The sequence below is a fragment of the Electrophorus electricus genome, chromosome 18 (genome assembly GCF_041902795.1).
Source record: "Electrophorus electricus isolate QZ-2024a chromosome 18, ASM4190279v1, whole genome shotgun sequence".
Lineage (NCBI taxonomy): Eukaryota > Metazoa > Chordata > Actinopteri > Gymnotiformes > Gymnotidae > Electrophorus > Electrophorus electricus.
This window is the reverse complement of record NC_137514.1, coordinates 5,473,658-5,497,891: the sequence shown is the minus strand read 5'-3', so window position 1 is coordinate 5,497,891 and position 24,234 is coordinate 5,473,658. Positions and strand designations below refer to the sequence as shown.

General features: G+C 50.8%; 1 protein-coding gene across 6 annotated transcripts; it reads left to right on the top strand.

Moving 5' to 3' along the window:
* The first annotated feature begins 12 nt into the window (after positions 1-12).
* Positions 13-24,137, top strand: tsc2 (TSC complex subunit 2). 6 transcript variants are annotated; one of them, XM_035534596.2, is made up of 42 exons: positions 14-165; positions 1,550-1,706; positions 1,831-1,917; positions 1,998-2,108; positions 2,364-2,511; positions 2,701-2,818; positions 2,971-3,019; positions 3,314-3,439; positions 4,122-4,195; positions 4,390-4,516; positions 4,701-4,844; positions 4,951-5,088; positions 5,226-5,329; positions 5,559-5,640; positions 5,796-5,951; positions 6,166-6,276; positions 6,375-6,497; positions 6,590-6,696; positions 6,818-6,971; positions 7,127-7,249; positions 7,604-7,738; positions 7,847-8,036; positions 8,232-8,325; positions 8,583-8,685; positions 8,844-8,938; positions 10,653-10,781; positions 13,689-13,850; positions 14,469-14,624; positions 14,730-14,842; positions 14,942-15,178; positions 16,015-16,215; positions 16,950-17,018; positions 17,923-18,074; positions 18,927-19,489; positions 20,737-20,815; positions 20,923-21,009; positions 21,246-21,438; positions 21,573-21,712; positions 21,975-22,053; positions 22,267-22,358; positions 23,123-23,221; positions 23,379-24,137. In XM_035534596.2, exons 2-42 carry the CDS (start codon positions 1,572-1,574, stop codon positions 23,547-23,549), a joined length of 5,556 nt encoding a protein of 1,851 aa, XP_035390489.1. In that variant the 5' UTR covers positions 14-165; positions 1,550-1,571; the 3' UTR covers positions 23,550-24,137. The 6 variants fall into 6 exon arrangements, 5 of the variants coding, with proteins under 5 accessions (XP_035390489.1, XP_035390492.1, XP_035390491.1 ...); XM_035534599.2 differs by lacking the exon at positions 10,653-10,781; XM_035534598.2 differs by lacking the exon at positions 16,950-17,018 and having other exon boundaries at positions 17,929-18,074.
* Positions 24,138-24,234: the final 97 nt, after the last annotated feature.

Here is a 24,234-nt window from a genome sequence, read left to right as displayed (position 1 = left end):
CCGGCTGAAGTGGTGGGGGCTGGCTGGCTGGGGGTGTTGTCGCTGCTTTGCTGGCTGGAACACATCGCTAAATGCTTGCACTTTCTGCCAGGCTCTGCTTTCTAGGGTCAACCGCGGTCCGGATACGCTTTCATGAGAACAGCGCCGTTGCTCCCTCGGCCCTCGGTAAGAACCGTGTGTTGCGGCCGTGCAGCTGAGACGTCTTTATTTATGAAGGCTCATTTATTTGTTCGTCCGCCGTTCTTGTTTGCGGGCAGACAACGGCTAGATTGTCCACGTTAAGTGCGGCGCTCGCGACAGAACGGGGCCGGTGGGTGTTGGGAGGGGGGGAAGCGCGTGCTTGATTCGCCCCGTTGCTGGCGCGTTCTCTCCCGGTGCGTCTGACACTTGTCCGTGTTGTAGTTTCACGGCACCTTCGTTGTCACAATAACGAGCGTCTATTCCTGACCGGCGGTGGAATGAAACGAATTGTAATGTCTCCGTAGCTACAATTTTGGGAATTCCGCAACCGAATCGGATTAAACTGGTGGGGCTGACCGGGAGCCACTCTGCGACGCGCACTTTGCCTACGTGTGTGTCGAGTGGAGGTTAAAGGCGACCGACTGGACATTTCTTTGTCCAGAGATCCCCAGGACGGCCCGAAGGAAGGTCTACGCGCTGTGCGCGATCCCGTGTGGATCTTATGATCTTATGACCGTGTACTTTTTGCTTAGTGGCTTCTCTTGCATTTGTTCGCTGTTTGTAACGCGTATAAAAGCGCAAGCTCAACACAGCCTGTGCAGATACGTGTGGACGAGGGCCGTGACTCGGAGTCTTGTACTGAAGATTCCATGACGATCAAAAGAGCTTACAAGACATGTCGCTCCTCTTTGTCCTGTAGAGTCCTGCAGGGTTTAGTGTGCTCCTTTCTCTGGGACACTTTCCTGAACTGCACAGGGCTGAAGTTTACATGTTTGTGCTTGACTTGCTGCATGTGTTTGCATGCGCGCGCGCGCACACACACACACACACCACGGATCTGTTGACAGAAACCGGAAGGTGGGCAGGTTGTCACGGCTAGTCCAGTGAAAGATGTTTTCAAACCCTCTCTAACTGCACAAACCTCACTCAAACTAAAAAACCAAACATGCAGTGAGAGGCCAAAGATTTTCTGCTTAAAGATCCAGGTCCATTTATCAGGCTCTCTCTCTCCCTTTCTCTCTGTCTCTCTCCCTTTCTCTCTGTCTCTCTCCCTTTCTCTCTGTCTCTCTCCCTTTCTCTCTGTCTCTCTCCCTTTCTCTCTGTCTCTCTCCCTTTCTCTCTGTCTCTCTCCCTTTCTCTCTGTCTCTCTCCCTTTCTCTCTGTCTCTCTCCCTTTCTCTCTGTCTCTCTCCCTTTCTCTCTGTCTCTCTCCCTTTCTCTCTGTCTCTCTCCCTTTCTCTCTCTCTCTCTCCCTTTCTCTCTGTCTCTCTCCCTTTCTCTCTGTCTCTCTCTCTCTGTCTCTCTCTCTCTCTCTCTCTCTCTGTGTCTCTCTCTCTCTCTCTCTCTCTGTGTCTCTCTCTCTCTCTCAGTAAGAGCTGCTCTCCTGGGGCCATGAGTAAACAGCAGAATAAGGAGTCCCTGAAGGACAAGCTGAAGGTGGTGTTTGGACTGGGTCAGCCCCGCCTCCCCAGTAAGCAGACAGAGAGCAAGCCCTCCGAGTTCATCATCACCTACGAGATCCTGAGGGTCAGTGCTGCTGCGCTGCTATTGGATGAGCAATGTGTCATTTTTATATATATAATATAAAACACATGCACCTGCTCGTATGTCCATCTCCCTCACTCCTTTGCTGTGTGTGTCTCTCTCACAGGAGCTGGCCCCTGAGTGTGGTCTCAGTAACAGGATCAAGGTGATTAACCATGTATGTGACTTGGCCAAGTCCAAAAAGTTTGAGGAGGTGAGCAAGAGTTTCTGATAATTACAGTGAATCGATTTGTTGTCAGTCCAACATTGTACTTATTAAGGTGTGTGTGCTAGCATGCTGTGGAGGCATTATGGAAGGCAGTGGAAGACATGATGCAACCAGACCAATCAACTGAAGCTCGACATGCTGTTCTTCTACTGCTCAGAGCCATCATACAGGGACAGGTAACACACACACCCACACACACAATACTACTGCTCAGAGCCGTCATACAGGGACAGGTAACACACACACACACACACACACACAATACTACTGCTCAGAGCCGTCATACAGGGACAGGTAACACACACACACACAATACTACTGCTCAGAGCCGTCATGCAGGGACAGGTAATGCACACGCGCACAGCACTACTGCTCAGATACATATACTACATACAGAGATGGTTCTCTTCAGAGAGTGTCTGTGTGTGTAGGGGGAGAGACTGGGTCCGTTGCGGGCGTATTTCTTTAAGATCATTTGGGATTACCAGCCATGTAACGAGGATCTGTCTGAAAGACTGGGGGTGTTCAAGGCCCTTACGGAGAATGGGAAAGACGTCACCTACCTGGAGGACGACATAGGTGAGGCGCTCACACGCCCGCCAGCGACCACCTGGAGAAAACATGTTTAGCTTGAGGAATGACTTGGACCTAACACAAATGCCCAACAAAGCTTCACGTTAAGTTATTTTGAGACGCTTCATGTATTGTTAGTATGTGTGATGGCATAGTGTGTCTCAAGTTCTGTGTGTGTGCATTCTCTCCTGCTAGCTCGGTTTGTGCTTCTGTGGATGGACACTGATTTGACTGCAGACTTTTTACACGTTCTGGTCAACTTGGTCAAATTTAACTCCTGCTACCTGGACCAGAATGTCTCCCTTATGGTCCAGTGAGTGAGCTCTCTCTCTCTCTCTCTCTCTCTCTCTCTCTCTCTCTCTCTCTCTCTCTCTCTCTCTCTCTCTCTCTGACACACTAGCACTGCTCTTTTATGAACACTCATTTATGCACCGTCACTCCCTCCTGCTTTGCTTTCTTTTACAGAAAGATCTGTTTGCTGTGTAACAAGACAACGTCCTCCACTGACATTGAGGTACGCCTTCACAGCGTCTTTGAGGACCCTCCCCGTCTCTCGGAGCAGGGGGCTTGTCTGAGCATGTCTCTGTATACGTTTATGGAGTTTAGCTGACGCTTTTATCCAAAGCGACTTACAGTTCTGACTGAACATAACTTGGGTCTTGCTCAGGGGTCTCTCTCTCTCTCTCTCTGTCTGTCTGTGTCTGTGTGTGTCTGTGTGTGTCTGTGTGTGTCTGTGTGTGTCTGTGTGTGTCTGTGTGTGTCTGTGTGTCTGTCTGTCTCTCTCTCTCTCTGTGTGTGTATGTGACAGGTGGCCTTGCAGGTGCTAGACGCAGTCGTGTGCTACAACTGCCTGCCCTCGGACTCCCTGGCCATCTTCATCATCACGCTGTGCAGGACGGTCAACGTGAAGGAGTTCTGCGAGTGCTGCTGGAAGGTGAGCCCCTGCTCCCCGCGCTGGCCTGCCTCCGGGTTCCAGGAACGGACGCGCGGCGTGTAACCGCAGCCCTTGGGGTCCCGCGGTTTTGCACGGCTGCCGAACAGCGAGGGCAGCGGGCGCACGTTCCTGTCAGGCTATGGCGGAGCGAGGAATTGCACACTGCAGCATGGTAGCGCAACACAGGATTGAGAGGGGTGTAGCTCGTACAGGGTTGGGAGTGGCAGCTGGCGTGGAACTCCCCCGAGAGCGGTGACTGACTTTATCGTGCTTGAGGACAGGTCATCAGCGCTTGGCGGGAAATGTAGAAAATACAAAATCTCCAAATCTAAGTTTAGAAATAAAACTTGGCTCCAAATTCCACGGACGCGCTCCGAGGGGCGGTGGGGCTGGAACGCATCCGGGCAGGCCTGGGCTGGGAGGACATGCTCCATGCGGCTTCTGCTCCTGTGGGGCTTCAGGCCCAAGGGTGCGCCAGTGGGGACATGTGCTGGGGATGTTTCTGTCCCCTGTCCCACCTCTGGAACGTGTGTGTGTGTGTGTGTGTGTGTGTGTGTGTGTGTGTGTGTGTGTGTGTGTGTGTGTGTGTGTGTGTGTGTGTGTAAATGGTACACACACAGAGTAGGCAGGTGTGTGTGCTGGGATGTGAAGGGCTGTTTCTCTGCTGCCTCTCTGTGTGTAGTTAATGCGTAAGGTGCTGGGGACACACCTCGGACACAGCGCCATCTACACCATGTGCCGCATCATGGAGGAAAGGTATGTGTGTGTGAGAGAGAGAGAGAGATTTCTGATTTTAATGATTTATTAAAGCCATTAATCTGAGAGGGAAAATGTCGCCTCTAACCCTTGATTTGTAGATTTCTGGTGGTAGTGTTTGTATCCATGCACATACCCTATCAGTGCGGTGTGGCATGCTGTGACCTCTGACCTGTTGACCTGTCTGTGTTTAGGGCGTACACGGAGGACGCTGCTCTACTGAGAGGGGCGGTGTTTTTCGTTGGCATGGCATTGTGGGGTGCGCACAGGCTCCCTGCCCTCAAAAACACACCTACACTGGTGCTGCCCTCCTTCTACAAGGTGTGTGGATGTCTACTGCAAAATTCGATCGTTTGTCTTCATTTTGTACAGAGTAGGTCTTTTAGTGGGAAAGCAGAATGGTGCATCTGAGTTTTTATTAGGTAGTAACTGACTGTGATGATGATGATGGAAGCTCTAGTAGCTTGTTAATGTTTTGTTGAATCTACCTCTGGTACCAACCCAGGCTATGAACTGTGCCAATGAAGTCGTGTCCTACGAGATCGTCCTGTCGGTCACACGGCTCATCAAGAAGTACAGCAGAGAGCTGCAGGTGGTCACCTGGGACATACTGCTGGCCATTATAGAAAAACTACTGCAGCAGATACAGGTATGCGCGCGTGCGCACGCTCAGAGGGTCATTATTATAAAGAGACTCTACTGCAGCAGCCACTGAAGCACCTTTCAACCTTTGCTGTGTGCGTCTGCGTGTGTAGACCATGGGCAGTGCGGAGCTGAAGGCCATTGTGTTCGAGCTGTTGAGTACGGTGGAGGAGGTGTATGAGCAGAACGAGTACCATGGCTCCACCGAGCGTTTCTTCAGCCTGGTGGAGAAGTGCGCCGATAAGCGAGCCGTTAGTATCCCCACCTCCCGCCCAGTCATTTACTCACCTGCCGTATTGAATAACTCGAGTGGTTAGTGAGTTGTTTGACAGGTTCTCTGGAGTGGATTTGAGGTGATTTGTTGATCTGATTGGACCGTGTATTTCAGGACACCTCTGTGTTGACGCTGATCTCCTACCGGGCTCAGTCCATCCACCCTGCTAAGGACGGCTGGATCCAGAGCCTCCACCGGCTCATGGAGAAGTTCTTCAGGTGGGAACCCCATGCTGCTGCTGGATTCGTGGGAGAACCCGGGCACTGGGTTGGCCTTGGTCTTCACCAGTCTCTGCAGTGGTGTTGATCCTCTCTAGGGTCTTTGAGAGATGCCCCTCTTTCCAGTTTTGTTAGATAAGTTCTATAAGTTATAGATATTGTGTGTGTGTGTGTGTGTGTGTCTCTCTCTCTCTCTCTCTCTCTCTCTCTCTCTCTCTCTCTCTCTCAGGAATGAGACACGTAGTGTGATCAGAACCAAAGTGCTACACATCCTCTCCTTTGTCCTCAGCACCAACCGGCAGCTCTATGAGGTCGGTATCTCGCACAAAGACTGTTTCCCACAATCCCCCCCGCCTTCACTCCTGCAGCAAACCCATGATGCAGAGCGACGCGGTTTTGCTGTTGCCTAGATGCCGAACAGCTGGGCCTTTTTGTCAACACCAACCCCCCCATGTGCACCCTACAGGAGGAGCTGATTGAGGCGGTGGTGATCCCCCAGCTGGGGCAGATTGCGGAGGACAGAGACCTGTGTGTGCGCAAGCAGGCCACCCAGCTGCTGCTGGACCTGGCTGAGGGCTGCAACACACACCACTTCAACAGTCTGCTCGACATCATCGAGAAGGTGAACCGTCCACCGCCAGTGGGTAGGGCCTTAGTTTATGGGCCTGGCTGTTTTTTCATTGCTGGTCACTGTACTGTCTCCTTGGTGAGGATGGACACACGACCCGCTGCGCTATTAATGATTACAGACGGACTGCTTATGACAACTTTGCAGGTCGTCCTGTAGTAATGACCTGTTGTGCATGCTGTGTAATGCCCTCTTGTCTGTCCTGCAGGTTGCGAGTCGCCCGCTGGTGTGTGCTGCAGACAGTGAGCGAGACCTCCTGGCTGAGTCTCCCCTGGAGGACGTGAAGACCGCTGTTCTGGGTCTGCTGGAAGTACTGCAGGTGCGCGCGCATGCACACACGCGCACACGCACACACACACACACACCTTTTATTTCAGTGTCCCTTCTCCCTCTCTTCGTCTCGGCGTGTCCGTGCAGAGCAAGATGTACAGTCTGCCAGCCAGCCATGCGAGTCGAGTGTACGAGCTACTGATCAGTCACCTGCAGCTACACTACAAACACAAGTATTGCTCCACGCTTGCCAGCGCCATACGCCTGCAGGTCAGAGGTCACAGGTCAAAGCTTATGTACGATGTGTGCATGTACCACACATGGTCATCAGTGTGTGCTGGAGCTCGCGCTCTCTCTCTCAGGTGTTTGATTTCTTGTTGTTGATGAGAGCTGATTCATTGCATCGTCTGGGTGTGCCCAACAAAGACGGAGTTCTCAGATTCAGCCCCTACTGCTACTGTGATGTGGGGTAATTCTCTCGGACACGGACACAATCACACGGCTTTCTTATGAATGATTCCCACAAAAAGCACAATGCCACAGTAATCCAGTATATGTGGGAGCTCATTTTAATGTGTGTGGACCCTCAGTGGAACAGAGAAGAGGGAGGTGGAGAAAAAGCCTTCAGGAACCATCTCCCCACCTGCTGGAAGTCCTGCCCCAGTGGCCCCGCCCACATCCATCCGTACCGCCTACCTCCCATACAGCTACGCCTTCAGTGTGTTACTGCAGTGCCTAAAGATGGTATATTCTCACACAGTTACATAAGCACATTTGGCTCTCATTTGCTTAGTAATGTCTGTTTGGTTTGTCCTAGAAAAATATTTTCACCCATAAATATGCGCGCACACGGTGTGGTTGGAATAGTGTTGATTTGGAGGTGGATGTGTGGTTGCTAGGAGACGGACTGGAAGGTTCTGAAGCTGCTTCTGGATAAGCTGCCGTGGACCTTGCAGTACAAGGTTCTGCTCCTCACCTCCCCCTGTAGCATGGATCACCTCTGCTCCACCCTCTGCTCTATGGTACACACACACACACACACACACACACACACACACAGTGTTGTGGTTTTAACATTGAATCTTTCCAATTAATGATCCTAACTTAAATAATTGCTGTCCTACATCATTGTGTGTGTGTGATCCTTCACTGCATGGTACGGTCTTATATATGCAACCGTCAGTCATTCCCACAAATCATCATGGCCACATTGTACCACCTTAGATTTAACTCGCCATCCTCCCACATGTAAATCGCTGATTGGCTGGTTTTCCCTTAGGAGAGAGAGATCATACTAGTATAGATGTCTCATAATACCCCACACCTAGAACACTCCTAACAAGTACAGTAACGGGGGGTGGTGTGTGTGTGTGTAGGTGACGGATCGCCTGATCTCGGAGAGACTGAAGCGTACTCCAGACGGATTCTCCCGTACGGATGTCCAGCTCGCTGTGGTTCCAGTCCTTACTACCCTCACATCCTACCACAGCTACCTAGACCAGTCCAGACAGGTCTCTCACTCACACACACACACACACGGGTCACAGTCGTTCTTCATTATCCTCATAAAGTGCCACTTTGCCTTGTTTGTTTATGCCTCGTTTCTCTCTCTCTCTCAGAGGGAGCTGGTGCAGTGTATGGAGACTGGGCTGATATACCGCTGTGCTAAACAGTGTGTGGTGGCTCTTACCATGTGCACCGTGGAGATGCCAGACATCATGATTAAGCTCCTCCCCGCACTCATCGTCAAGCTCACGCACATCTCGGCAACGGTCGCCATGGCCTCACCCATGCTGGAGTTCTTGTCCAGTAAGTTGCCAGCTTTTCACGCTCAGCCCCTCCCACCGGCACCATGGTTACAATCCCTTGGGGACCACGGGGGCTCATTTGGGTCAAGATGGCAGTTTTAGATGATTGTGGTTGTTAGTTTTATTTACTTGATACAGTTAACTGCAGCAAGATTTCTGTGGCTTGGTTGTGTGACACTTCCGTTCCTCTCCCCAGCTCTGGTGCGACTCCCTCACCTGTATGCTAACTTTGTGGCCGAGCAGTATGTCAGTGTGTTCGCTATCTCGCTGCCCTACACAAACCCCTCCAAGTGAGTGTGTGTACACACACACACACATTCACCTCTCTTCAGCCATTCTTGACTAAGACTGCAGGTCCACGTCTGTGTCGGTCCTGTTTGATGGGACCTCAGTGGGTGGAGTTGACCTCAGCTCTGAGGCTGTGCTCCCTGACACCTGCTCTCTCTCCTAGTGTCTACAGCTTGAACATGGCAGCACATACCAGATGTGCTGCAGATAGGAAGGAGAACTCTCAGCGTGCTCTCTCTCTCTCTCTCTCTCTCTCTAGGTTTAATCAGTACATTGTGTCTCTTGCCCATCATGTCATCGCTATGTGGTTCATTCGCTGCAGGCTGCCCTTCAGGAAAGACTTTGTGCAGTACATCACCAAGGTGTGTCTCTTTCTGACTGTTTGACTACTCTTCTAGACCAAGCCTGGATTTATGAGTTCATCTTAACATTTTTCTTCTCTCTTCCCCTCTCTCATTCAACACCCCCCCCCCCCCCCCCACACACACACACACACACACACACACGCGTGCATATGCAGGGTCTTCGGTCCAACGCTCTGCTTCCGTTTGATGACACACATGAACAGAGCAGCTTCAGAGCCCGTAGCACCAGTCTGAATGAGAGGCCAAAGAGGTACACACAAACACTCCCTCACGTGTGTGTGTGTGTGTGTGTGTGTGTGTGTATATAAGAGCATAGCACATTTTTTCCTCATGTGTAAGACTTTAAGCATGACAGCCCTTTATCTTCATTTGCTGTTTACTTCAGTTCTAGAAGCTTCTCCTGATGACGACTGACTTATGTTTCTGTTGGTTCTGGTGTTTGTTCATTGTCCCTCATTCACTGGTCTGACTGGGATATTTCAACACCCCCCCCCCCCCCCACGTCTGTGTCTGTGATGTCCCGTGAAGTCCACAGTCACGCCAGCACATTAAAAGCATCAGTGAATGTATCCATCATACGCGCACGCACGCATGTCGTCTCGTCCTCTGAGTGGCGACGTCCATCCGCGTGAGCGGCGAGTCTCTGTAAGCGGCCGTTAAAGCCCCTCTACCTCTGACCGATCACAGCGAGTGTCAGGTGGACGCTGTTCGTAGACCACAGTAGGCATCCCCTCCCCTCCTCACGTCATCGCGTAGACGTGACTAGTCTCATCTCTCTCTCGTTTCCTGACCTCTCTGTCGTTCAGGCGTAGACGAACAGCCATTGGCCCATGGTAACCGTATACACGTCAACAGTCTCCTCGGTAACCACGCATTCTGCTGCATTAACCCCCTGTGCTCCTGGAGAAACCAGCGGTCGCGGAGTAACACGACTGAGATGATTTCTGTCTCATATTAATTCACAATAAATTTGAAACGATTGCCCTCACACATTCTGCCCCACGACATCACCCAGGTGACGTCTCCATAGCGACCTTTTATCTCCATCACTGCTCCGTGATCTGTTTGTCTGCTGCTTGTGTGGTCAGAACTGGGGATTTTTCTGTCACAGCTTTTATTATTGCGAAATTAAAAAAGAAATAAATAAATTTGCGGTCAGCCATAAATCCTCTGTTCCAACTACACATCTTCACATGGCATACCCCGGTTATTCATTTGTGTTAAACTCTCGACATCTTTCATACATTCTCAAGCACTCAGTCATGCGCACAAACATGCCTGCCAACGTCCTGTGGTGCAACAGTTAGTTTCTATACTGATGATCACTGCAGTGTGTTCTTTCCTTCCCTTTAGACTTGTCCTGTTTTTTCCTAATGGGTTTCTGTTATCCCTCAGTTTCATTCCTTTTGTGGAATGCTGAATATGCTGCTGCCTTTATGCCTAGTGGTGTGTGTGTGTGTGTGTGTGTGTGTGTGTGTGTGTGTGTGTGTGTGTGTGTGTGTGTGTCTTTAGTTCTCTTTCCTAGTTTTTCCCCCCTTTTGTACATGTTTCCTGTCTAATTTTTGAGTCTGCACTGCTGACCAAGTTACTTTTTGTTTTCCCTTTGCTTCCTTGTTTGACTCCTCCCCCTCATCCGATTGGGCCGTGTGGTGGGCGTGGTTTTGGGGCTCACGGACAATGTGGACCCCTATCCTTTGATTGGCCTCCACCTCCTTCACTCACTCCGCTCCATCAACCGTCCACGACCTTCGACCTACCCTGTATCCCTACGCCGCACCCCCTTCGCTGGTCCATTCCGGAATGTCGTGGACCGTTCTGATGTCGGACGACTCCGCCTTTGTGGCTTTGTGACTTCATGCCCGTCCCCGAAAAAACAAACCGAAAACGACCCAACTTCTCAACCAATCTGATTCTTTCCCTTGCGAAATGTGGCTGACGCCCTCGCCCCTGGCCCCGGGCTGTAGTCTGCGGCCTGCCAAAGTAGCCAAGCAGAGCCACAGTGCTAACTCTCCCGTTAAAGAGCAGAGAGACGTGTCTGCCATGGACAACTTCCGTTCCCGAAGCATCAGCGTATCCGAGCACGCGGTGCGCAGGTAGAGCATTCTGGGTAACCACAGCAAACACATTACCACAGCTACCACTTTTTGATTTATTAATTGATTTTTTGGGAGTGGCACTGGGGTTCACCTGGAATGATTTGAGGATGACGGGAGGGTTGTTATCATTGGTGACCGGTGCTTCTAGAATGGTGCAGATCTCGCTGGGTGGGAAAGATGCATGTTGGAGGCGACATCTGTTTGTTTATAGCAGCTGCTTCTTCTTTGTTGCATGCAGTGGGTGCTTTTTAAAGCGACTCGTTTTTTGCACTGGTGTGGCTCACATTTGCTTCGCCTTTTAATACCTTAATTTTTTCCATTTTAGGATTTGCAGGGGTTTTTTTTGGTTTTTTTTTCCCCTTGCCTTACTTTTAGTTAAGGGGTGTGTGGGTGGGATGCACTGGTTTCCGCTAACAGATCAACACACAACCCAGTACAGCTGCATACAGGAAGCATGCACAGTGAAAGATGCCACGCGAAAATCCTAACTGGCCTCACTATGCGCCAGATGCTTGTAGCGTTGGGCAGTTACACTCTTGCACACAAGGGGGCGCTATTTCATAACATGCCTGCTTCCTGTTTGTGGCGCATTTCCCCCACTGATTGCATACTGATTGTAGTGTCATGAAATGTTCTCTTACCAGATCGAGATACAGGTAATGTATTGAGCGTCAGTTTAACCGTTGATGAGTGAGGTGGTTTTTTGTTTTTTGTTTTTTAAATTATTTTTTTAATTATATAATATACATAAATATACATTTTATTATATAATATACATAAAATATAACACAATGCTTTGGCCGTGTTAGACAGTTTTTCCTGAGCATCTTTATTTTGGTTCAGGCGTTCATGGCAAAAATGCACAGAAAGTTTCACCACCTGCTTGCGCTTTCCTCCCGTCGGCCATTGTTTCAGTAGATCATAAACTGTAGACATGTTCATGAAGTCAGATCAAAGCGGCAAACTCGTGTGATATTTCTCAAAAACACGAGAGCACGACCCTGTGTGCGGAGCTCCGCCACCAGGGGGCGGTGTGGCACCAGTCCAGCCCCGTGAGCGCCCTGCCGAGGGGAAGCGCACCCACCGGCTCGTTCATTGCGCAGAGCCCTGCAAAGCGCTTTGGCCTTTTAACCCCAATGCCCGACAGAAGCGCTCGCTGTTCACGTTCATACCAACCGCAAAAGACCACTTATCAGTTTAAAAGCAAAGCCCCGTCGTGCATGCGGGAGTACACGACCCTCTCACCAGCTCCCGAAGGACGTGCGCTTGAATGGTGTGCAGTACCCAGCGTTCCTCGGGTTCTCTCGCCAGCGGCCCTTGACGGGGTCCCCGGTGTCGAGGTTGCGCGCGGCCGCTTCACGTCAGGCGCGTGCTTTGTGGCTCCCCGAGTGCGTGATGTTCGCGCGACTCCCCGCGCGGTTCTGCCGCACGTTGGCAATGATGGAAGAAGCGAAGGACCAGTTGGCATCACGCGAACGACTCCATTCGCAGTGGCACACGGATCGCTCTAAAATGGGCTAACACGAGCAACGGCTGGAACCCATGAATTGGACGGAGTTAGACGGAATGAATGAAGCTCCACATGTGGGTCCGCTGGCGGGATCGGTCCCCGCGCTCGCCCGCACGGTGCTGTCACGTGTCCGGTCGGACACTCGTGTTCAGTAGAACTTCTGCCGCTTTGGCTCCCCCCCCCCCCACCTCTCTTCACCGTCGGCAAAAATTTTCAAACGCCAGTTTTATTTCAAATCCACCTGTTTCTTGCCTCTGAGCATGGCGAAACGGCGAACGACGAGTCGCTGCAAACGCGCGACTGTGCCTGCGCGAGGTGGCGGGCTGCGTTAACGGGAATACCCCGCAGCGTCCCATACCTGTTCGATCCCCACAGTGTTGAGTTTGACTCTACAGCGTGTGCGAGTGGTGAATCATTTTGTGTGTGTTTGTGTGTGCTGCTGTGATGGCTAAACAGGCGCCTGCCCCGGGCCGTGGTGTGCGAGCCGTAACGGGGCCTACCGGCTATTCCGGACACCCGGAGCCGCGTCAGAGGTCTCGCCACGGCCTCTCTGAGTCTGATATTGGCGTGACGTGAGGAATGGCTGGGACTTGGCTAGGGTCTGATGGCTGTTTGCCTGGCAGAAATGTGAAAATGTCTTTATTTCTTCATCTTGAGTGCCGTTTTCCGTGCAGTTTGAGGTATTTGAGTGCCGTTTTCCGTGCACTGCCACCCCTACGTAAAGGATGCGTCATTGGTTTGTTGTGATGGCCAGGAGGAATTGTGGAACCCATTTATCATGGTTTATGTGGCTGATGGTGTGTTAGACTGCAGATAGTTTTAAGAAGCCTCAAGTCTCCTGTCCTGATGGTCTGGTCTGTCTGATGTCTGTAGACGCATTAGATTACACTATAATCACATTTGTCATGTATTTAAACGTTACTGGAGTTTAGACATTAGTCAGAGCTGTTTGAAGTGTAGGCTGCGCCGTGTGTTTGTGTGCGTGTGAAGGGATACCTGTAGCTACGAGGGTGTTTTTGTGGGAGATCACAAGGCCAGTCTTGCTGACTCATAGACTAAGTCCGTGTGTGTGTTAACCCTGCATGTTTTCTACGCTTTCACCCGACATTTGAAAATCTGATACATTACTTGAAATCCGTGTGTCCAAGATCCGTCCGTCACCCGTTCAAATTCCACACCCGCTTCTCCACGGCAGCCCGTTCGGCTCAGACAGTCTAACTCCAAACATCAGCTGGAACGCGCTCCAAAGCAGCCTGCCTCCCGCGCAGTCCGTCACAGATCGGTTACCTCGGCTGGCTGTGCGTTTGGGTGGGTGCGGCTGACGGAGCGGAGGACCTCGGGCCACTCTGAGCAAACGTACGTGTGTGCGGGTGCGTGGGCGTGTGGTTGTGCAGAATGCAAACCTCCATCACGACATGCAGCCTGGGCTCAGCAGACGAGAACGCGGTGATGCAGGCGGACGACGCGCTGAAGACCGTCCACCTGGAGCTCACGGAGACCTGCCTGGACATGATGGCGCGATACGTCTTCTCCAACTTCTCCGCCCTGCCCAAGAGGTGAGACGACGGCGTGGAAGGGAACGTTTGGATTAAGGGGTGTGTGTGTGTGTGTGTGTGTGTGTGTGTGTGTGAGGGAGGTCGAGATCATTTGCCTTAATTACTGACTTGAGTATTTTTGTGGTGGCAACAATAAACATCAACTGAATTTATCCAGCTGTTCATAAACAGTTTATTAGACCAACTTTAATCCCCTAACCATAAAGTTAGTCCAGTGTGGATATTATCTTATATATTTGGGTCACTGTTGTACTACTGAAATGTTAACGATTTAAAGAAGCTCCCAGAGTAATTCTTTACGTTCTTTGCTGGTCTTGGGCACGTGCAAATTGCACAGCTGTGGTTTCCAGATGAGGAGAGGCCAACCAACTAACGCTTGGATCCTGTTTTTGGTCGTTATCGCCCTCAGCAATGTAAAAGGTTTTGTGTGAAACTTCTGTATTGTGTATGCGTTTGTGTGTCCGTGTAAAAATATCAGCGAGGGAGAGAAACTTGGGCAGTAAAAGTTAAAAGCAAAAACAAGAATGGGGTCTTGGTTCAGCTGGAGAGACCTGTGATTGTTCCCTGTTTGAGCTGCAGTCCCACCCCTCTGATCTGATTGGCACTCTGTTCTTCCAGGTCTCCCAATGCTGAGTTCGCATTGGCTGGTGGGCCCAGCATGACTTGGCTGGTTGGCAACAAACTCATTACCATAACGACCAGCGCTGGGTTACGGACCCAGGCCTTGTTAGGACTGGATGTGGCAGACAGACCTGGAGGAGGAGAGATGACCCGGTAACACACACACACACACACACACACACACTCCATACCCACTTGGCTCAGTGTACCAAACTCCCTTTGAGAGATGGCTCCATGGACTCATTCTGCCCCCTGTAGGTCAGACCCATCACTGCACACCAGGCAGACCAAGGAGGCACCGGCCAAGCTGGAGTCTCAGTCCAGCCAGCAGCTGAGCAGAGCCACTCGTATCCGCCAGCGCTCCATGTCTGGTACAGCATACGCAACCGCACGCGCACACCACACACACGTGCGTGCGTGCAAACACATTGCATTTATCCTCATTGCACTCTCGCTCTCTCCCCCTCCAGGTGGTCATGCCCTACGTGCGGGTCCAGCCCAGAGCCTCAGCCCTCTCGTCTCTCCCTCAGAGAGCGAGTTGGGCGGTCCAACGCTGGAAGCGTTGAGCTCCTCCAGGGTGACTGACGACCTCCCCCATAGCTCCGCCCCCCACTGTGCGCTGCCCCTCAGAGACAAGCGCAGCCTCGCCGACTTTGTTCCCGTGCTGACCCAGGGCTGGGCCGAGATATTCATACGCAGACCTTCAGGTGAGGAAGAACCGTGCCTGTGGGGTGTGGCACGGGGGTCAAACTTCCGCACACACACACACCCCTTAATAGGCCTGGTGCTCTGGGACGCGGTGTCTAATAACTACCTTTTTAGGACGGCGCACTCATGTTGTGATCCCTTCCTGTTTCCTCTCCCCTAACTCTGTGGAGGGCTGTCCAGAGCCTTTTAACGTGCCACCCTACGGAGTCGCTTGTGATTGGCCGCCTGTGGACCTCACTGTTTACTCCTGAGCTGATCTCGGAGCAGCCTGATTCTGGATCAGTCATCATGTCCAACAATGTGATTGTAATAGTGGCTGATGTGTGAATGCACCTGAGCGCGGCTCAGAAAGCAGAGTGTGTGCGGCCGTCTTCTGCAGTGACGCTCGCTACCTGGATAGCACTTGCCTACGCCTCCTAAAGTTCACCTGTAATCCTCCTTGGCCACCGGTCTGGAGCTTTCGGGCCGTGTCGACTGTGACGCGAGCTGGGTCGTGTCCGGCCTCGACGGTCCCGATGCTCCGTAACTGGACCTGGCTGGGGAGGATGGAGCTGGCCGCCTCCCTCGCTCCCATAAGGCAACACTGTGGAGAAGGGGCTGCGTTTCCCGGGCAACCCACTGATTGTGTCAGCTTGTTACGAGTGAGGCTGGTCATGTGCTGGACTGCCTTTACCCAGAATCCTCTGCTCCAGGGACTGGGTGTGAGTTTTAAGTGGTTGACCTTTTGGCTTCTCTGCTGTTCTGTCTGTATATCCACCGTGTGTCCATAAAGTTAAGTGTGTGGAAGTGCATTACGTGTGTGTGTGTGTGTGTGTGTGTGTGTGTGTGTGTGTAGGTAACACCAGCTGGCTGATGCGTCTGGAGAACCCCCCGAGTCCATTTTCCTCTGATCTTGGAAGTGTTCCCGTGCAGGAGCTCTCTAGCGTTCTTATGGCTGTGGACAGCAGAATGGAGCCTCAGACACACTCCACCAGTGTCTCCTCTGACGCCGGCCCGGGCCACGCCAAGCCCAGCCTCATCCAGCGTTCCAACACGGGTGAGGACCCTGCTGCGCACCTGTCTGTCTGCTTGCCCCCCTCCCCACGGAGCGCAGGGTGGATCGCAGTGCTAGCCCATGACGTTGGCGGCTATTAGGAGTGAGCTGTAGTCATACGGCAGCTTTAAAGTGAGGAGGGTTAAATGCAGCCCCAGAAAGCCACTGTGCCGTTGGCAATAACTCCATCGTGCTGTCATACATAACGGGTATAAAAGTGTTCATTGGTGGGATAATGGGAGGGGCTGGTGATGTATAATACAAGAGGACTGTAAGTTTGACTGCCGCCTTCCTAAGTCCTGTTCATCGTGGTTTTAAGAAACATCGAAACTGGCCGTAAATCGACCGCGTGTGTGCCCTCTCAGCTGCCTGCTACTTCCATCTTGTTTGGCCTGTCTGTGTTCAGTCTCCATGAGCTCTGTGCGTTGCGCAGTAGCGGTAGTGCGTGTGCCATGTTCTTTACCCGTGACTATGGCATGTTTTTGTGGTAATGTTGAGGGCCACGCTGTTCTCCCCCGTCTGACGCCTGGTGGTCTTCTCGCCTTCTTCCTCACCCTCATTCTTTCACGCTTCCTGTTGGCGTCTTTCTTCGTTTTCCTTTTGCTTTCCCAGTTTTGTCGTCTTTTTCCCCTCTGCGATCCCTCCTCCCTTCCACGCGATGCCGATCGGTTGTTGTTATTGTTGTTTGGTTTTTTTGTTTACTTGTTTTTGTTTACTCCTGGTGTGTGTGTCTGCAGTGGGCTCTCTCTGCTCACTGTGCCCCTCCGATCAGCCAGGCAGGTTACATAGGAGTATATCCTGGGCAGGTACATCTTATCTGTGTGTGCGCGCGCTGCATCTCGTGCGTGTGTGTGTGTGCGCATACACACACTCACCCACACACTTTCATCTTGTTCTTATAAGTGCTCGTTAGTCTTTCTGGTTATTAACATTGCTCAGTGAGAGTGTGCCATCAAGAAAAAGCAAGAGCCAATTACAATCAGCATTTGTTTGATTAATCAACCAATCATGGAGGAAGACCAGTCAAATGATGGTTATAGTTCCTGATTAATCTTAATCATCTTCATGATTCATCTCAAGTTCTAACTGGCCTCTGCTCACCATCACTTACCCTCATGATGTTTTAATATTTTTAGCCCCATGTTCCATCTCCTTCAAGAACGTGATTGAAAAGCAACAGTTGGTGTCAGACCGTGTTATCATACATGCGGGTGCCCGCATACGGCCTCGCTAAGAATGTTTTCACTCCGGTGTAAATGCACCCTACATCCCAAGAGTACACATGTAGTTCTTTCTCCTAATGTGAGTGTTTTGAACACAGATTTGTCAGTCGTCTCTGGTTAGGTGTTGGTCATCTTCAGTCCGCTGAAATGATGAGGGCTGGTCTGAGACCGCTGCTTGTAGCGAAATGAAAAGCTTGTAAAAAAACAACAAAACAATATATATGTAATTGACTCCACATATATATTTGTACTGTATGTGCTTGTGTGTGGTGGTGGTGTTTTTAAAGCATGCTTTGGAAGGGAGAGGTCTTTGACGAACCTAATGAATTGCCGTCATTGCTTGTGAAGTTCATCTGCTTGAATCTTAGACAAGAAAAATGTTTTGTGGTGTCGGTCTGTTTTTGTTTTTGCCTTTTACTAATATGGACCAGACACAAAATCAACCACTTAAACACGCCCCTCTTCCTAATCCCACCCCTTTCCTAAGACTCAGTGGTTGAACTGGAAGAAGGTGGGCGGGGCAAAGGACCGGATTCGCCCTGCGATTCGGCAGAGCTGGCAGAGTTTGAGGTCGTGCCCTCTGGGCCCATCTTCATCAGTCCTGAGAAGTACAAGCCGTCGTGTGCCACGCTCAGCAGGGTGAGTGTGGAAGCTGAACACCAATGAGCGACGCCAAAGTACCACAGAAGAAAGGCATAACAGGACCTTAAGATCAGTGTGCCCACACCGGCAGAGGGCTAGACCCACAATGCACCTGGCAAGGCAGGAAGGAAAGAAGCAGTGAAGGGTGAAGTTTCTATGAACAGGAGACCCTCCACGGCTCCGTGATTTGGCTGTTGATTTGTCGATGGCATTTAGCAGATGCTCTTGTCCAGAGCGACTTACAAAGTGATTTTTCAAGAAGTGAAAAAGTACTAAATAATGCACGCTAGAGGTGTTCAGTTAATCAGTAATATAACATTTCCGCAAGTGTAAGATTAGTCATCATTTAAATGCTCCATAAACAAATGAGTCTTCAGTCTGTGTTTGAAGACTGCAAGGGACTTTGTAGCCAAGCGGCAGGATTTTAAATCTGATGTGGACAGCTACCGGAAGCCAGTGAAGCGAGCGCAGTAGCAGACTGAGGCATGAACTTTGGAAGGCAGAAGATTAGTTGTGCTGCTGCATTCTGGATCAGCTGTAGAGGTCTGACGGCCTCGAGTAGCGAGTTGCAGTAGTCAAGTCTCTCGTCATCTCATAGCTTCGCAAGCCCCTGGGCAGCTTTCCTGTGCACGAAATGGTTGAAACCTTTAAGTTGCAATGGAGAAATATTCATGACCTGCAAGTTTGAGACGTGAGTTGAGAATAAGAACTGCTTGTCTCAGGGAGTTCAGTAAAGACAGAGTGAGGCCATAGTGAGCACTGGGATACGACTGGAAGCCTGAGTGCCAGAAGGTGAGGAGAGGCTCGTTGGGGTTTCCTGTGTCTCATCCTCCTCCCTCTGTTCTGCAGTCGTCCTCTGCCTCCAGCCAGGACGATGAGAAGTCGACCCTGGAGGAGGTCAGCGAGGGAGGCATCCCCATCGACCAGCCTGCCGTGGCCTTCTGCGGCCCAGAGGACTCTCACTTGCCCTTCTCTCACTCCCAGACCCTCAACAAGTCCAGCTCGTCCCCTGAGCTGCAGACGCTACCCGAGGCCTTTGCCAAGGCGCTGGGGTCCGGGGCCGGAACGGGAGACGCGCTCTGCTCCGTAACCCCAGTGGAGCTCCGGGGCCAGCAGGGCCAGGCTGAGAGAGAGGGCCCGGGGGAGAACGTCGGCCCGGAAGGTCCCCCCAGCGCCGGCGTGTCCACCTCCTGTTCCTCCTCCTCCTCCTCCTCGGCCGCGAAGGTGAAGCCGGAGTTTCCGAGCCCCCAGCCGGGGCCCCACTCGCTCTCCCTCAGCGGGCACCGCCCTCGCGGCCACACCATCTCCGTCTCCGCCCCCTCGTCACGCAGGGAGAGGAAGTCGGACCGCGACCCGTACCGCAACCGCGGGGGCCCGACGGGCGCCGAGAAGAGTTGGGGACTGAGCCCCAGGTGAGACGCGTCTTGTCTTGACGGGAAGAGGGGAGAGCTGCTCACAGGTCATGAAATTGAAGGCCAGATTGAGGCCAATCTTGGTCCAATTTTGTAGATACTATAATCTTCACCACCTACTGGTAGTGTTCTGTAGTTGTAAAAGCCACATGATCGTTGATGGTTGGACTACAGGGGATCAGCCTGGAATTCTGTTCATGTAACGCAGCTCTAGTGTTGATTGAAAACTTTCCTGTGCTTTTTGAAAGACATTCCCTCAGTAGAGGGAAAACCCCACCCAGGCTTTGTTGCTTCTGCACGGCACGTCACTTGAACAGATGTCATTTTCTGGGCATTTGATTTTTGTATCCGATTTACTCCTGCATTATTTAGCCACACTCCAGCTGTCTGTCCGTCGTCTGGTGCCACCCGGGGTGGGGGGTGTGGGCTTGTCCTTTTAATAAAACCCGGCATTAGACTCGTTGGCCCACGTTCTCAACACCTTCTGGAGGGGAACTCGCAGCCGGCGTGATGTGAACGTCCACAGGCTTATTACAGGAGACATTCTCGGACAGTACCGCCATGAGAGATTCAGACTATCTCTGTGGCAGCTGGCTAGGTTGATCTCAGCTTGAGGCTGGGCTTCCTCGTGTAATTGGTCTCCTACACTAGCGGATGACTCGCTGCGGGATATCATGAAACAAATGCCCACAAACCAACCCTTCGAATGGCAGTGTTGTGATGTTGGATCCTTTTCTCTGACCTGATCGGTCTAGTGGCAGGATTGTGAGCAGCTCTGTTCTGCGTGCGTTACGGTAAAACTTGTCCTGGGCTTCAGCGCGCCGTGCTTGCTAGTAATTTAAATCCAGACTTGTTAGTAGAGGGGCGGTATGGATGAAGAGCAGGTCCGAACTTTCAGATGCTTTTGAACTGGCGTTAAAGTTCAGGTTGTGCTGCTGAGACCACAGGGGATTTTGGGGCCCGACTGAGTGGAGCTAATTGGCTGTAGTCTCTGTTGTGAAGATATGTGAGGTTTGTGAAGTGCTACGTGACTTGTGTGTCAGATGAGAGAACTTCATGTTTGATCCGTCCTGCCTCGGTCATCCGAGGTGAATTGTGAGGTAGTGCACGAGCGCTAGCAGGAGAGGCTAGGTTCATCTGAGGGGCCGTGCACCTGTATGGTAGCGCTAGCGGAAGAGGCCTTGGCTTGGCCGACGTGCCATTGGTGAACTAACCCCAAGCTCCTCCCCTTTCCTGTCTCCGTGCAGTTTCGTGTTCCTCCAGCTCTACCACTCGCCCTTCTTTGGCAACGAGGCCAACAAGCCCCTCCTGCTGCCCAAATCTGAGGTAATCGTGGCGCAGTCTCACACCCTGTGTGAGGGGCAGACTGGTGTTGACCCACCACACGCGCGTCTGCGTCTGCGAGGCATTAAAGAACGCTTCTTTCCTCCTAGCTGATTGACCGAGCCGTTAAAGTCCTGGATCAGATACCTCCGTATGACACTCATAAGATTGGAGTGGTGTTTGTGGGGCCTGGCCAGGTAAGTGTGTGTGTGTGTGTGTGTGTGAGACACACACCACAGCTCCTCATATCTTTCAGTGCATGCAGTATGGCCAGGGATCAAAGATCACATTCTGTACATGTCACCGTTTTCACGTTTAATCCCATCAACGTGGCAGAGAAAATAAACTCCCTCTGCCTGTTTGGACGGTAGAGCCGTAAGCGGCCAAAGCCTCGTGAGACGTTGCCATCCTCATCCTTTCCTGTCCCTCCAAGGCCAACAGCGAGGTGGCCATCCTGTCCAACGAGTACGGCTCCAACCGCTACGCCCGCTTCCTGACGGGGCTCGGGAAGCTCATCCACCTGAAGGACTGCGACCCAGACCAGATCTTCCTCGGCGGCCTGGACCACGGTCGCTATGCTGATGATGGAGAGTTCACTTACTGCTGGCATGATGACATCATGCAAGGTAGTGTGTGTGTGTGTGTGTGTGTGTGTGTTAAATTTAAATACATGTCTAGTGAGGACCTTCCTCACATCTTGGTATGTTAAATGTGTGGATGTGTGTGTGCGCGGTGTTCATGCGGTGTTGCTCTCCTGTAGCCATTTTCCATATCGCCACCCTGATGCCCAATAGAGAGAGTGACAAAAGTTGCTGTAATAAGAAGAGACACATTGGAAACGACTTTGTGGTTGTGGTTTACAACGACTCGGGCGAGGATTACAAGCTCGGGACCATTAAGGTGAGGGGCATGTCGCACACCAGCGTGCATGTTCAAACACCTTTTCTTGTGGCAGTGGTGTAACATGGAACTGCGCTGGTGGTACGTACACGCGCACGCACAGTTCTAAGGTAAAACACGCTCATCTTCACTGATGTCCACAATCTAATTTCTTTTTTTTCTTTTTTTTTTTTTTTTGCTTGTATGCTAAAGCCTTTAAATTGCAGCACCCCAACAGATCACGCGTGCGCCCTGTTTAACGCTGTCTTCATTGTGTGTCTAGGGCCAGTTTAACTTTGTGGAGGTCGTCATAAAGCCTCTAGACTACGAGAGTAACCTGGTTACACTACAGTGTCGCAAAGGTGATTCACATTAGTGTCACTTCAGCCTGAAATCATTGAGCAAAAGTGTGTGTGTGTGTTGGATGAAGTTATGGCAGTGGTGGAGGCTTGTAGCGATGGGCAAGGGTCCAGGTGTGTGTTGGCTGCAGGTCAAATGTAGGTCCTCATGTACAGTATAATGTGTCTGGGTAGCCTCATGTTGCTAGCGTTCTTTCCCCTTTGTCTGTGCTCCAGACCTGGAGGGGTTGGTGGACACCACGGTAGCGAAGATCGTGTCTGACCAGAACCTTCCCCTGCTAGTCCGACAGATGGCCCTACATGCTAATGTGAGTTCTCCTCCCTTCATATCTCTCTCTCTCGATTATATATCTATATATAGATATAATCTATCTATCTCTATCTATATCTCTATCTAGAGATAATCTATCTCTATCTCTAGATAGATAGATAGATAGATAGATAGATAGATAGATAGATAGATAGATAGATTATATCTTTATCTATAGATATATATCTATCGATCGATCGATGCTATTTTTAATTTGATGATGAATTAAATATCGATCGATAGATATACTGCGCTTTTTTTTTTTTTTTTTTCCCTCCCTCATTTGTTACTTTTCATTTTCTTTTCTGTTCCTCTGCATCTTTAGTTCGTGTTTTATCCAGAGTAAGTTATCTTAAACAAGCCCAAACCAAACCCGAGCCTTTAGGGTAATACGCTGGCATGAAACCTCAAAAAACATTGGAGTGAATTAAATGGGATTATACCCATAAATGCTGCCCTATGGAAGGTCTTTTTTTTTTTTTTTTGGCCCAGTCTGATCAAACCAAGAATCTGATCGTACATCAGTTTAACGAACACAACCACCCACCCACATATATATTTTTATTTATTTATTTTTTGGAAAATGGGGAACTGTACCGAGCGGCCGATAGCACGGAGTGATTATTGATGTCGGCTCTGCGAAGCACGCAGACGTAACACGAACGTTCAGGGGATGACTGGCGGCCCACTGGAACAGCTCTGCTGGCCAGCAGAATGGGTTCAGCATCTCTAACTGCTTTGGCTTCTCTTCTCGTGCTCCAGATGGCGTCCCTGGTCCACCAGTACAGGGCCAATCCGTCCGACGCCTACGCCTCAAAGTGGCTGGCCCGCCTACGGCACATCAAAAGAATCCGAACACGGGTACGGCGCTCGCAAGACTTGCGTTACTTTTCACTTCTTCCTTTACGTTGTTCTTAACGTTTCATTGAATCCCCTTGGGCTGGACGTGTAGACGTGCGTGAGCGCAACAAACTTGTGTTTCTGCTCCCCCCCCCCCCCCCCCCAACCGTCCGCACAGGCTCAAGAAGAGATCCAGTCCCGCCCCATTCCTGGAATTGCTCTTGCACAAAGCCATGCCCCCCTGCAGAACAAGTCCTCCCACCCGATGCCAGGCTCCACCCCCAACCCTGATTCTGGCCAGAGGAAGCGACTGGTCTCCACAGTTGACGACTTCACAGATTTTGTTTAGGATTGACCTTTGACATTTTCATCCTCCATTACCCGATGACGATGATGACTGATGCTATTTTTAACATTTTTAACTTGATGATGAATTAAATTACCTTTAGACAGCAGCGAAGTGCCCCACATTAATACCTGTTTAGTGCTGTCACTTGTACTGCATTTCAAGAAGCACCTTTTGCCAACACACACACAAGCATACACATTTTCACAACACTTTCATTCTTGTACACTTTCACGGCGCCCCTCCGCGTGCACACACTTTTTATTGCCTCTTTTTTTGGGCTGACTGATCTCTTAATACCAGCTAATCCATCGATTAAAAAGAGATTTTATTTGCTGTTTTGCGTGTGCATAAATGAATTGTAAATGAAAAGGTAGAGAGATTTTTTATAGTGCATGTATTTGCACATTGAGCTCCATCCACATGTGCCGGCGTGTGAAGCGTGGAGATCGGAGACCCTCCTCTCAACCGGAATGACATGCTGCCATAGGCATCCAAGGCAGTGAATAAACACTACAAAGTTTGGAAACCCAGTTGTACGCGTATGTCTCTGTGCACTTGTATGTAGAATAAATTGTTGCAATTCCAGAAGTTTTGGTGGTTGATTTCTATTTATTTTTGCTTTAATTTGGTTTTGTTGTAATTTAATTTTAATGGTCAAGCACATGGTTTATAAAGTGGGTGTGAG

Bases quoted from the DNA above. Each gene is read 5' to 3' on its own strand.
- tsc2 (XM_035534596.2), top strand. From the start codon at position 1,572: ATGAGTAAACAGCAGAATAAGGAGTCCCTGAAGGACAAGCTGAAGGTG. The intron at 2,109-2,363 runs GTAACACACACA...CTGTGTGTGTAG, and splicing joins GAGCCATCATACAGGGACAG to GGGGAGAGACTGGGTCCGTT. The intron at 19,490-20,736 runs GTGAGACGCGTC...GTCTCCGTGCAG, and splicing joins AGTTGGGGACTGAGCCCCAG to TTTCGTGTTCCTCCAGCTCT.